Source organism: Dromiciops gliroides, chromosome 3, assembly GCF_019393635.1.
Source record: "Dromiciops gliroides isolate mDroGli1 chromosome 3, mDroGli1.pri, whole genome shotgun sequence".
NCBI lineage: Eukaryota > Metazoa > Chordata > Mammalia > Microbiotheria > Microbiotheriidae > Dromiciops > Dromiciops gliroides.
This window is the reverse complement of record NC_057863.1, coordinates 666,515,100-666,529,088: the sequence shown is the minus strand read 5'-3', so window position 1 is coordinate 666,529,088 and position 13,989 is coordinate 666,515,100. Positions and strand designations below refer to the sequence as shown.

At 52.0% G+C, this 13,989-nt stretch overlaps 1 protein-coding gene across 1 annotated transcript in view; it reads right to left on the bottom strand.

Annotated features, from left to right (window-relative positions):
* The window catches only part of LOC122750161 (zinc finger protein 571-like), a 30,309-nt gene extending 19,168 nt beyond the window's left edge, over positions 1 to 11,141 (bottom strand). Inside the window, exons 1-6 of the mRNA XM_043996829.1 lie at positions 10,843 to 11,141; positions 9,638 to 9,828; positions 8,837 to 8,929; positions 8,280 to 8,406; positions 4,886 to 5,053; positions 1,792 to 3,375 (exon numbers count right to left, since the gene is read on the bottom strand). Of these exons, the coding sequence (XP_043852764.1) occupies positions 1,792 to 3,375; positions 4,886 to 5,053; positions 8,280 to 8,406; positions 8,837 to 8,929; positions 9,638 to 9,673 (2,008 nt within the window). The 5' untranslated portion in view covers positions 9,674 to 9,828; positions 10,843 to 11,141. The remainder of the gene's footprint in view (positions 1 to 1,791; positions 3,376 to 4,885; positions 5,054 to 8,279; positions 8,407 to 8,836; positions 8,930 to 9,637; positions 9,829 to 10,842) is intronic.
* Between the last annotated feature and the right edge of the window lie 2,848 nt (positions 11,142 to 13,989).

Below are 13,989 nucleotides of genomic sequence, written 5' to 3'. Positions count from 1 at the left end.
AATGCTGGGATGAACATTTATGTACATAGATATTTTCTATGTGCATGTTTGCTGTTGAATTAAGTGTGGGTCTTTTCTCACTGCTGTGACATCCTAGGGTTATAGATGCAGTAATAAGATCTCTGGATCAAAAGTATGAGAAATTCTAGAATGGTTCTCACGTATTTCCTCATGCTGTTGTGGCCGTTGGACTAATTTCCGGCTCCACTTGCCATGAACTAATATTAATATCTGTCTTCTCGCCACCCTCCTGACACTGACTGTCCTCATCTATCACCTTCTTACTACACTTGAGAACTATGAGGTGATATGTCAGGGTTATATTAATTTGTATTTCTATGATTATTAAGGAGTTTGGATTTTTCAAGTGGCTGATGATGGTATATACACTTTGTGTGTATGTATCTTCTGACCACTAGTTTATGCAGGGGCATGCTCATAACCTTAGAGACTGCTGCCAATTTCTTAGAGATTTTGGAGGTCAGAGTCCATTAACATTCAAGGTTATTATTGGTAAATTGGTTTTCCCCTTCATTAAGCATATCCTCTGGGGGTGGGGGGATCAGTAGAAGGTATCTTCAGCTCATGCTTGATACAATCAAACGCCAGTATCTTCCATAACTTCTCCTCCCAGCCCAGACCCAGATCACAGCCTCCTGCTTTTTGAAATGAAGCTCTAGGCATCTGCAAATTTCTTTCCATTCAAACAACCCACTCATGCTAGACCTTAAACAGATACATCCTCCTTCCCAACTTGCCTTGGCCAGCTGGGCCACTTTCACTGGGATCATAGCCTTTTATTCATCCCTTTTCCAGCCCAGATTACAGTGGGGATCCTGAGCCTGGGTTCTTCCAATCCCTTAGCCCCAGACTTCTTTGTGTGAATGTCTTTTCTCTGTAGCACCCTGATATCAATAAATAGTTACTTCCTTTCTTGAAGAGAATTCTGTTTACTGATCATGGGATCAGCCACTAACTCTGCTCTTTGCTCCCTCGGTGATCTTTAGACAAAGTGGGATTTCTAAGACTACTGTTAGTCTTGCATTATACTAGGACTCTGTTTTGATTTACTCATTACTAACAGTCTCTGTGCTGATTTTTCTGCAAAGTTTTCTTTGTGGGAATTGCTCTCTTTTTCTCTTTTCTTATTCTTTTACTCTACTGGGCATATTTGTTGAAATTCTGAGGTGAAGGGAAGTTGGGCTTTAGCGGAACCCTTTACTTCTGTCCCGTATCCCTTTGATTTGAAGGAATTCCCTCCAGCATGAGTTCACTGAGGGTGAAGCAGGCTAGACCTCTGACTAGGAGCTTTTCCACATTCACTACCTTCACAGAGATTCTGTCTAGGAATAATAATGAAAGCTTTCCATTTTCAATACATTAGTAGGGTTTTCTACCAGGTGGAATTCTCTGATACAGAGTAAAGGTCTTCTTAAGACTGAAGGGTTTACCGCATCCATGACATCCATAGTTTCTCTCCAACTAAAGGATTCTCTCCATTTTTCACATTCATGTGCTCTATGCACATCAATTAATTTATGTTCAGTAATGGCTCAGATCTAATTGCATCAGGCTTTCTCTAATTACTAAACACTCAACTTTTCTCTCCAGTGTTACTTCTTTCATGTTAATAAGGGTTGATGTCTGACTGAATGCTTCCCCACATTCCTTACATTCATAAGGTTTCTCTCCAATATGAATTATACACTATTTCCTGATAACTGATCTCTGGACAAAGGCCTTCTGTTATTTATACAGGTAAGGCTTCTTTCCAGTAATGAATTCTCTGATGTTGATTAAGAGCTGATCTCTGGATGAAGGCTTTGCCACATTCCTTACATTCATAAGGTATCTCTCCAGTATGAATTCGCTGATGTTCAGTAAGAGCCGTGTTCCTCCGGAATGCCTTCCCACATTCTTTACATTTGTACGGTTTTTCTGCAGTATGAGTTATCTGATGATGAATAAGGGCTGAGCTCTGCCTAAAGGCTTTTCCACATTCCTTACATTCATACGGTTTCTCACCAGTGTGAATTCTCTGGTGGTGAATAAGACCTGAGTGTCCACTGAAGACTGCTCCACATTCTTTACATTCAAAAGGTTTCTCTCCTGTATGAATTCTATAATGTTGAATAAGGGATGATCTCTGTTTGAAGGCTTTCCTACATTCATTACATTCATAAGGTTTTTCTCCAGTATGAATCCTCTGATGCTGAATAAGGGATGAATTCTGGCTAAATGCCTTCCCACAGTCCTTACATTCATAAGGTTTCTCAATAGTGTGAGTTCTTTGATGCTCAATGAGGTATGAACGCCAACTGAAGGCTGCCCCACATTCCTTACACTCATATGGCTTATTTCCACTATGAATTCTTTCATGTTTAATAATGTCCGATCTCTGGCTGAAGGCCTTCCCACATTCCTTGCATTCATAAGGTTTCTCTCCAGTGTGAATTCTCTGGTGTCTAATAAGATGTGAGTTTTGCCTGAAGGCATTCCCACACTCCTTACATTTATATGGTTTCTCTCCGGTGTGAATTCTCTGGTGTTTAGTAAGGCTTGAGCTCTGGCTGAAAGCCTTCCCACATTCCTTACATTCATAAGGCTTCTCACCAGTGTGAGTCCTCTGATGTTCCCTAAGGTATGAGTACCAAGTGAAGGCCGTCCCACATTCCTTACACTTGTATGGCTTCTTTCCACTCTGAATTTGGTCACTTTTAGTAACATTGGAGTTCTGGTTGGAGGCTTCCCCAAACTCTGCATCATCACAGGTTTTCTGACAAGTGTGAATTCTCTGGTGTTTGGTGAGACCTGAGCTTCCCCGAAAGGTCTTTCCACAATGGCACTTAGAATGTCTTTCTCCCTCTGGAGTTCTCTTATGACTTGGAATGTCTTTGTGGTTGCTGAGAACTTTTCCATATTCTGTGCACTTATAAGGCATCTCTTCACCATGAGATCTCTGACTTTGAATAAGAGGTGAGCTCTTGCCAGAATCCTGTCTACCTTCTGCCAATTCATGAGCTCCATTTCTGTTACACTGATCATAGGGGAGATTCCCATGTTCATTATGGCCCCTCCGTCCTGGGTACTCGGGTGTGTTCCCACTAAAGCTTCTTCCCAAGTCAGTCCATTCATGGCCTCCCTGCTCAGGGGGCACGGGCACAGTCAACTCGTTGAGCTCTTTTTCCTGGGAAAGGACTTTCCTTGGAGTCTCCCCTTCAAGGGTCCATAACATGACCTCCTGGTTAGGACTTTCCCAAAATGTAGGGACATGGGCAAACAGGTGCCTTGTAGGGCCTTGCACAAATGTTATCAGGGGTCCTCCTTCTTGTTTTCCAGGTGACTCCTCCTGGTTCTCAAGACTAGAATCCCAGGCTGAAAGAAATTCAGAAGGAAAAGAATGTGCATCTAAGCTGTAGATGTCCTCAGAGGCAAAGCCATCCAGTACCAGTCTCATGAATCTTGCTGGCCCACAGAAAACTGGCAGCCTAGGAAGCTGATGCATGCACAGGGGTACACTAATAGGAACAGCGTCTATGGAGCAGACCACCACCACATGCACACAGACGCGCACGCACACACATGAAATCTCTATTTATGCTCAAAAATACCCCGGCAGTCAGGTGCCAACCTTAGCCCTGCTTTGCTTTTCCTTTCTTTCAGTCATGTCTGATTCTTCATGATCTGGGGTTTCCTTGACAAAATACTGGAGGGGTTTGCCATTTCCTTCTCCAGCTCGTTTTACGGGTGAGGAAACTCGAGCAAACCAGGGAGAAGTGATTTGGCCAGGGTCACGCAAGAGGCCAGATTTGAACTCAGGCTTTCCTGCCCCAGGTCTAGTACCCCCTTCCACCAGACCAGCTGGCTGCCTGGCATCAAACTCTATGCGACCGTGGCCAGACTACGCTGGAAGTCTCCGGTTCAGCTGAAGAAACCACATTTTAGGAAGGGCACTGATGACCAAAGGAAGGACACCAGGAAGGTGAAGGGCTGTGTTCCTACCAGATGAGGGTGGGTTGTACTGCCAGGACTTAGCACAGGATTGGGCTCATCTTAAGCATTAAATAAATGCTTCTCTTTCCTTCCCTCATGCTTGAGAGATCTCCGGAGAGTTAGTCTGAAGAAAAGAGGACATGGAGGCTATCTCGGAGAATCAGAAGCGTTGCCATGTGGAAGAAGGATCAGACTTTGTCTTCTTGGCCACCAAAGCAGAATGTGGATGTGCCAAAGAGACCAGTTCTGCTTCTGACCATCCCAGCCCTCCAGAATGGGAATGGGCTCCCTGAGGAAGGAAACAGGGGGTGCCCCTCACTGGGGGTCTCCAAGCACTTGTTGGGCCATGAGCTGAGCTCAGAAGGACTCAAGGTTTCTAGGAGGCCCCTGGGAGCAGGGGGTGCATCCCAGGCATGGCAGTGTGACCCTGGGGAGGAGCAGCCAGAAGGCCAGTGTGGCTGGACCACAGGGGCCGTGAGGAGGAGGGGCGGGTAAGAATTGAGGAAAGGCAGGCTGCAGCCAGGTTGTGGGAGGCAGAGTGCATGGCATCCCAAAGACCCCCGGGAGCCACAGCAGCCTGCTGAGCAGGGGTGTGACCTGGCCAGACCTGGCTTTAGAAATGCTGATTGGGCAGCAGTGTGAAGGACCTCTGAGGGGCAGAACAACATTGAGAGACCATAAAGTCTTCTCATTTTACCAGTAAGAAAACTGAGGATGGGCAGGTAGGTGTTCTGCTCAAGGGCACACACCCAGTTAACTCTGGGAGCTTCAGGCTCTGGATTTCCCTGCCCTGGGACACTGGGGAGGTGGTTGGTAAAGCAGCAGCAGCACATGCCCCTGGGGACCTGCCACACCCCACCTGCACCAGCCCCCCCTTCAGAGAAGGCCATACCTGAGGGCCCAGCTGGGCTGCGGCATCCCCTGGCTCCTAGGCGCCGGGCAGAAGGGTCTCCTTCCCAGGGACAGGGGCTCCTTGGGGCCTCTCCCCGCAGATCCGGGGCTGATGGCTCTTCCCCTTGTTCCAGCCAAGAGATCAGGTCTGGTTTGTCCTCTATCAGGCCTGCCATGGGAGAGGAAAGGAGATGGCTCTGAATGTGGGGCTGGATAAGGGGGCTCAGCTTTGACTGCCAGAGGACGTTGAAGGAAGGGCTAAATGTCTGACTCAATTAACGAGCATGTATTAAGCACCTCCTGCATGCAAAGTGACATGGTGTGCTACATAGTGGATAGTGGGCTGGCCTTGGAGTCAGGTCCCACCAGGGATCCTTACTAGGTGTGTGACCCAGGTGATGCCCCAAGACTACAAGTGATGCAGCTGGTGCTGTTGTGCAGCTCTGGTAAACAGAGCTTCCTCACAGGAGGTTCAATAACGGAAGGTCTGAGACCGAAACAAAAGTGCTGTGTAACTGGTGCTCACACAGAGACACAAAGACAATGGTCCCTGTTTGCAGAAGCTTACACAGGGTCCAAAGTCTGTAGATATGGTCAGTCCCACCACACTCCCACACACGTGTGTGCACACACAGAATAACTGGCACAGGCACTAGCAGCTAAAGGGATCAAGAAAGATTTCATTTCAGGAGAGGAATGGCACCTGAACCCTAAAGGGAAATTGAGCTTCTGAAAAGCAGAAACGAGATAGGCACCCCCAACCCCGGGGCTATGAGGGGACAGCCCTGGGAGTCCTGAGGTAAGCTTCAAAAGAAGCTAATCAGAGAAATGTGATAGGAAAATGATTTCCCCCAATGGGCACTTTCATCTTCTCACGACAACATTCTTAATTTTATAGAAACACAAACAATCCATTTTTTTTCTCTTGTGTTTTCCTCTCTCCATTTCTTTTTTTTCTTTCTTTTTTTTTTTTTTTTTTTTGTGAGGCAACTGGGGTTAAGTGACTTGCCCAGGGCCACACAGCTAGTAAGTGTTAAGTGTCTGAGGCTGGATTTGAACTCAGGTCCTCCTGACTCCAGGGCCAGTGCTCTTTCCACTGAACCACCTAGCTGCCCCTCTCCATTTCTTTACAAAACTGTGTCCCTCAAATCATAAATGTGAAAAGGAACATCTTCCATTCTTTTGCATTTTAAAAAATGATTTAACTCTGATCCATTGTGTTGTCAGGTGGTGTTAGATGTTGCTCTAACCCTAATTTCTGCCTCGAGGCTCTCCCCTGCTTCCCCTCCCTTCCCTTCCTCCCCTCCCCTCTCCTCTCCATTCTCTGCGCAGTTGCCAATGTAATTTTTCTCAAAGGCAAGTCTGATCAGCTCCAGCTGCCTCCCTGTCACCTCTAGGGAGGCACACCTACACTTGTGGTCAGCCCTGAAAACCCTGCACTGCGACTTTCCTCTCTGTAGACAATACACCTCTCACTGTGATGGACAGCCGCTGTATGTCCCTTATTCCCGCTCCACAGAAAGGGCTGTGACAGAGAGTCTGCTGTAATTGGGACCTTTGAAGTCAGGACCGTCTGTAGTAGCAAAACCAACGGGTCCCTGAAGAAACAGTGCAGGAATGCAATCTGTGCTGAGTCTGGGGCGCCAAGGATGAGCCCATCCTACCCGGTGGACAACAGGCGAGGGAGGAGCCATGAGAGGGAGGGTCTGCTTCCCTTTCTAGACTTCCTTTGCTACAGGGGAGCACTCTCTTGGCCAGGAGAGAAGCGTTATTGGGGAGAGAAGGGTGCTGTAACAAGACCAGCAAAGTGAGAGAGCAGAGTGTCCATGGTCTGTCTGGGAGATCTCTGGAGAATCACAGAAGCTCTCGTGTATGCAATGCAGGGCCTCTGGGGCCATGCCATCCACCTTGCTCTGAAGGAGCATGCCCTCTCAAACGTGCCTCGGGCCTAGCTGGACGGCTTCTTCTTCAAGCTGCGGGCCTCAGTTTCCACTGGTGTTAAATGAGGTCAGTGTACTTGGAAGCAATGTCGGATCGAGAGGAGAGCCCAGGAGAAGAAAACGGGGAGAATGACGGGCATTTGGGGACAGGGAAAAGCCCTGGGCCGGGACTCTGCAAGGCACATCTGTGTCACGCTAGTTGTGTGACCTTGGAACCATCACTGCTGCTCAACCAGCCTCAGTTCCCAGCAGTATAAAAATGAAGGGACTGGAGTAGGTTCTTCTCCTGGCTTCTGAGGGAGAAGAGAGAAGGAAGGACACAGGAAAGAGGGAGAAGGGAACTGGAGGTGATTCAGAGAAGGGCTATCGATGCCCCCCCAGACCCCCTGCAACGGCTGACTCCCTGGTTCAGTCTGAGCAGGGTCACTGTCACTGGAAATGCTAACCAAATTAAGGAACTTCATAGATGGTGTGGATTTGTGGTTTTCAAGCCAAGACGTGGCCAGCAGGGATCGTTTCTATCTGAGTTTGACACCACTGGCTTGGCGGACTCTGGATCGGTGACAAGGATCAAAGGGTGAACTTGAGGGAAGTAGAGAAGGAGAAAGCGGCGCAGCCCAGAGGAGCAGGCTCCCAGACACTGGGCTACCGGGCGATGCTGAGCAAGTCCACTCGGCCTCTGCCTTATCCCCAGGATAAGATGCTGGAGATGAACTCCAGGGCAGCTCCAGACCCTTCTGGTTTCAAAGTGACAGGACTAAGGAGGCCCAAAGAGGCATCAGGGAAGACCATCAGGGAGGGGGAGGGGAGGAGGAGGACTGGGAGGGATGGAACAAATGGAGAGCTCACCAAGGGGGTGAGGGGCAGGCAAGCAAAGTTCAACAGGCTCTGAATTCCACAGGAAAAGTCCCCCTAGGAAGGACAGGAGATGCTTGGGAATGAAATTCTAAAGATAGAGAGAGGTGAGTGCCAGTGGGGAGGGGAAATGGGGGCTGTCTAGAGACCATGGATGCGCAAGGAGCAGTGTGGGAGCAAGGCCGGGCTAACACAGGGTGTCCAGGAGGCACAGGGTGCTGGGCTTGGGGTGCTAAGCCAGAAGGGGCTGAGAGAAGCAGGGGTGAGGCCTTTGCTCGGGGCAGGCAGTATCACCGACTGAGGAGCAGGCGCCCCGATGCGCACGGAGGCATGGAGCGAGGTGCTGGCCTGCCTCTCTCTGTGTGCCCAGGGCACTGGTATACAGCAGGTGCTTACTGCATGTTTATCCCAGAGGGGCAGAGCAGAGCCTGCAGCGGGGCCTCCCCAACAGCCTGCAATCCTGTTCCTTGCCAGGGAGAAGCCCAGGCTCCCTTACCGTGGCCCAGGGGCCTTTGCAGGGAGCCTGGGGACGGCTCAGGATGGGCCCGGAGCCCAGCCCAGAAGAGGCGCCTCTGAGGAGCCCAGGGTTGGTGGCCTTACCCAGGGACATCAGGTTCCTGTAGTTTTCCAGCATCACCTCCTTGTACAGCTGCCACTGCGGGGGGCTCAGGCACCCCCATTCCTCCTCTGTGAAGTCCACAGCCACGTCCCTGAATGACACAGCTTCCTGCAACACCAAACACAGGCAGGCTGGCCTGGGGGCTCAAACACCCTCGGGGCCAGGGCTCTGTACCTCGGTTTCCTCACCCAGAAGAGGAGGGGGTTGAGCCAGCTGACCTGAGCACCCTTCTGGCTTCCCATCCATGCTCTCAGCCCAGACACGGGCCTGGGGCCCAGGGAGGGCCTGGGTGTGTATGTGTGTGTGTGGGGGACATCTGCTCTGCAGGCCTCCCTGCTAGGCCCAGCTCTGCTGGGACCCTGTTCTTGGAGGCTGGACCAGATGACCTCAGGGGACCCCTCCTCATTACTGAGGAAGAAGGGGGCCTCCCCTGGGGCTGATTCTCATGACTGACCACCAAGCTCAAGGAGCCCCTGAGGGCTGGGGAACAACAAACAGGGGTCTGGGAGCCTGGAGGAGCAGGGGACCCTCCACTCACCTGGTCTAGGGCCCAGAGGCCCCCGGGGAACCAGCCATCCTCCTCTGGGCTTCCCTCCTGGGGAAGGAGACTCAGAGCCATGTGACCTGAGGGCTGAGAGGGGAAGCTCTGTCAAGGGAGGTGGAGGGGCCTTTGGGGCAGGCCCTGCCCGGGCCTGGGGAGAAGCGGCTTCCTGTGGGGCAGGTGGCCCCAGCCTGGCCCTAGGCCCTGCACCCACAGAGACACACACAACCACACGTCTCCTCAGGAGAGACACTGAGGCAGGAGACACACCCTGGGCACACACATGGGGGAGGAGAGAGATCCCGCTCAGTCCAACTCCGGACCCTCTACTAAGGCCCCACCGGCAGGGCTGTGGGGGTGCAGATGGGGGGGGTGGGATAAGCCCCCGCCTCCTGAGAGCGTGGGGTCCAGAAGCCCCAGGGTTGATGGCTGGAGGGTCAGCTCAGGGGTCCTCCGCCTGGGGGTCCTCCTGCTCAGCTGTGGATTCTTGTCTGGTGCCTGGGCAAAGACAGGAGGCTACCCAGGAAGGAGCCTGAAGTGTGTGGAAAGAGTCTCCCACAATGGGACGGATTCAGCCCGTGAGTGGCCTCAGCCAGGCGCTTGTCCTCCGTCCTAGAGACAACAGCAGCCACCGGAGAAGGCTGAGCGTGGACCACCGGCCACGCGGAGGAGTTCACATGGCAGTTCTGTGGAGGGGGGGTCCCGAAGGGGCCTGACCAGCCTGGGTGCTCTTGCCCTGCCCTGGGGGAGGCCAAGGGGGGATGGTCTGCAGGGAGAGACTGGAAGCAGACCACCCACCTGAAGGCTGTTTCCACAGAGTCTGAGAAGGGTCATCAGTCGGGGGAAGTCCCTGTGAGCCACGGGAGGAGTGGCTGAGAAAAGCCGCTGCCCAGTGGCCAGTAAGATCCCAGGCGCCAGTCAGAGGGCGGAGGAGCTGTAGACGCCCACAACCAGCCTGGACAGTGACGGTGACAGGAAAGTCCCAGGCCCTGAGAAGTCACGAATAGGGAGAAGACTCAGGTGGACCAATGCAGAGCGAAGTGAGCAGGACCAGAGAACGGCCCACGAAGCCCGGCTGAGGAAAAGGGGTTTGTTCAGCACGCACCTGTGCCAAAGCTGTGCGGATAGCCAGGGATGGAGCACAGCAAAGTCAAAGTGGTGCAGAGGGAAGCAGAGCCCAGGGAGAAGCTGGCAGAGGCAGAGATGGGATTTACCCATAATCCCTGGATCTGGCTTGGGAGCAGTCACTGCGGCAAAGGGCAGTGTCCTGGTGGAGGCTGAGGGTGAGGGAGAGGCCGCCAGGGTTAGCACTAAGGGTGGCAGCGGGGGTGGGGAAGGAACCACTCCCGATCCTGGTTTCCAGGGTGCCTAGGACAGTGACTGGCTGAGCAGGACATGAGTGGGGGGCCGTGCTCAGGCCCAGCTCGGACCTCTAGCCAGAGGGGGCAGCCGGTCATGGTCATTCAGTTCTGGACGCCAGGGCCCAGTCCCTGCCCCAGAAGCTTGAAAGCAAATGTAGGGGGGGGGGGGGGGGGGGAGGGAGAGGGGTGGAGGGGCAGACTGGGAGGGGGCAGAGAGGAGGGAGGGGGGAGGGGCTGGAGTCAGGCCAGGAGGATCTCTTGGGGCAGCAGCCTGGGAAGGGAGGAGGGGGCTCCGCTGGGCATGCTGGGTTTGCCCCTGGAGTTTACTGGGGAGGGGGTGGCGCGGGAATTAAGAGCTTGCCTGGGGAGGGGGGGTGGCACCTCGAGTGAAAGCCCCCCAACCTGTGTCATGGGGCCCACCCTCACCCACGGGGAGGACCCCCTCCCTAGCCATCACAGGAGGGCAAAGACCCAGTTAAGTTCAGGAGCCAGAGGAGAACCAAGGAGGCTGGAGGTCCGCCCTCTGGCCCAAGGATGTTGACCAGTCCGCCACGAGGGCACTGGGCACCTGCTCCACGCTCCGCAGGGACCCCCTCTCATGAGCAGTTCGGGAGCCCCTGCTGGCACCCCACAGACACTCACCCACACGAGTTCCCACGTGGGCGGACACAATCTCAATGACACTACACACGCTGCTGACACGATGACACCCACGCGTGGACACACGGGCACAACAACACGCTGTCTCCCACGATAACATCCATAGAGCCACGAGCAAGACACAGCCGCCCTCTACACTCGCACCCACGGACACACAAGCACAGGAGGACACATACACCGGTGGACACACAATTACTCACAACCACACCCGCCGGCTCGTGACGTCACAGGGCTCGCCTCCCAAAGCTCCGGCCGCCTCTTCCCTGGGTCAGGCACAAGCATCCCAGCGAAGGCGATACCAGAGCACTGCGCCTGCGTGACTGGAGCCCCGCCCCTGCCCTCCCCTCTCCCCGGGCGCTCGAGGAGAGGCCTCTGGGAATTGTAGTCCAAAAGCTTCCTGCACATGCGCAATAGGCCAATCAGCGGGTCAGAAGCCTCCTGAGAAGGGTTGCACCTTGGGCTGTGAGCCCAGACGTCATCCTCCTCTTCCTCCCCGTGGGCTGTCAGGCAGCGGTGCCCGCTGTTGGGGAGAAGGGGGGAGGGGAGGGCCGAGCGGTACCGTGGGTCCGAGGCCTCTGGGTGCCCTCAAGGCCCTGGAGCCGCACCCAAACGCAGCGCTGCTTGCCCCTCTTGTCCACAAAGAAGGGCACGTGGGGCAGTTGTGCTGCAGGCCGCCGGGGGTGGGGGCGGGGGCACCACGGGGCACAGCGGGGGGCCTTGCGCGGGAGGACTTGAGTTCAAATCCCGCCCCAAGCACTGCCTCTGTGCCCCGTGCAGGTAGCTCCCAGCTGCCTGCCTCAGCTTCCCCCTCTGTAAATGGCAGGTCAGAAGGGCCCCTCCCTCCCAATGCAGGACCGGCAGGGCGCCTCCACTCGTGTTCCCAGTGGGACTCTCTGCTTCCTTCTGTCCCTTATCTCCATCAATCGAGGAATAGCTGAACAAGTTGTGGTATATGAATGTAATGGAATACTATTGTGCTGTAAGAAATGATGAGCTGGTAGATTTCAGAAAAACACGGAAAGACTTAATGGATTGATGCTAAGTGAAGTGAGCAAAACCAGGAGAACATTGTACACAGTAACAGCAACATTGTACGATGATCAACTATGATAGACTTAGCTCTTCTCAGCAGTGCAATGATCCAAGACAATTACTAAGAATTCATGATAGAAAATGTTCTCCACATCTAGAAAAAAGAACTGTGGATTCTGAATGCAGATTGAACCATACTCTTTCTACTTTGAGGCTGTTTTTGAGTTTTATTCTTTTGAGGTTTTTCTCCTGTGTTCTGATTCTTCTTTCACAATATGACTAATGCAGAAATACATTTAATGTGATTGTACATATACAACCTACATCAGATTGATTCATTATTGGACAACCATGGGCCCTGGGGGTTTTCCACTGGCCTGTGAGAAGTTCTTGGCCACAATCTTTGCTCCTCACCCTGGTCCGTTCCTCCACATTTTGTCTTTTCGGGGATGTTTCACTTGCTGCAAAACTTTATTCAGCTCCAATTTGGGGTTATCTGTAGTTTGGCTGGCTGTGTACTTTTTCCACAATGCAGTTTCAATTAACGATCCAATTTAGATTGGGTTTTTTTTTTGTTTTGAAAAAGATTTTATTAAAGATCTTTACAGAAGAGCTTCGGGCACACCATTCCTGATGTCACAGAGTCCTGTTACACAGTGGGCACTGGCTGGGGCATGGCAGGTTGCTCTGCCTTCCCACTCTTCTGCTCTGAGATGGGGGTGGTAGGAAGAATCTTATCCTTGGGCTTTATGATGCTCACATGGCCAGGCAGGGGCTTCTTAGGGCCAATCTTGCCACTGGGGTCACTTGGGCCTTTTATTCCCAATACGCCCTGTCTGAGGAGGACTTGGTGCATAGCTGTGTTGACATAGTAATTGATGGGGTCTCCACTGTGGGTCATCAGGCCACCCGAAAACTTCATGGACTTGGCCTTCTGGCCTCTGAGTTTACCAGACACCACCCCCTCACATCCCTTTGCTCCATGCTCCATAATGAGGCCAAGGACGCCATAGCAGGCTCTAGGCACAGCAAGGCCTCCCAGGAGCTTGTAACAAAGGGACTCAGCCTGAGCAATAGCACAGAGACCTCTGGTGGCTGCCTTCTTGGAGCATAGCTCTACAATGCCTTCAGGGAAGCTAAACCTCTTCTGAACTACAGCTGTCAGCTCACAAATGCAGAGACCCTTCTCCCCAAGGACATTCTGAGTCCTGATATCCAAGATGATGATTTCTGTCCTGGTTGGGGTAACTCACACCTCCACCCCAGAATAGCCATCCTCGGCCAGCTCCCTGGTGAGAAATTAATTCAGTTTGGCTTTGAAGATACCATCAGCAACAAACTTCTTCGTGGAGATCTGCACCGGTATCTTGCACCGACAGGAAAGTTAGATTCTTTTTTAAAAAAACAAACAGTACTCTGAATCTTTATTTTTAATTTATTTTGCTTCAATTTCAGAAACTCCTTTTTTTCTTTTTATTTATTTTTCATTTAGAACCCTATCCAAGTGATGACTCTCTCTTTTTCTCCTCCCATCCACCCCACAGCTGAATCTTTTTTTAAGTAATATTGGTAGGCATCTTTATGGTGCCTTTTGTGGGGGCAGGGCAATGAGGGTTAAGTGACTTGCCCAGGGTCACACAGCTACTAGTGTCGTGTCTGAGGCTGCATTCCTCTTGAATCCAGGACCAGTGCTTTGTTCACAGCGCCACCTAGCTGCCCCAACCTAATATCATTCTTTATTAAGCTATGCCTATTTCTTGATTTTATCTTTTCCTTTCCCCTCTTCCTCCCTTTATGAAAATGCCCGTCCTATTTATCTAGCTTACTTCTTTTTTTTTTTTTTGGCAGAGCAATGAGGGTTAAGTGACTTGCCCAGGGTCACACAGCTAGTGAGGGTCAAGTGTCTGAGGCTGGACTTGAGTTCAGGTCCTCCTGAATCCAGGGCCGGTGCTCTATCCACTGCACCACCCTAGCTGCCCCTAGCTTACTTCTTATTGTTGTATTGTATGTATATTTTTAAAGTTTAGTGAAGGGATAAGGTTCTAAAAGTGAGGTGATAGGTTTCTTTGAGGCACAAAGGTAGGGCTGGAGTAGACT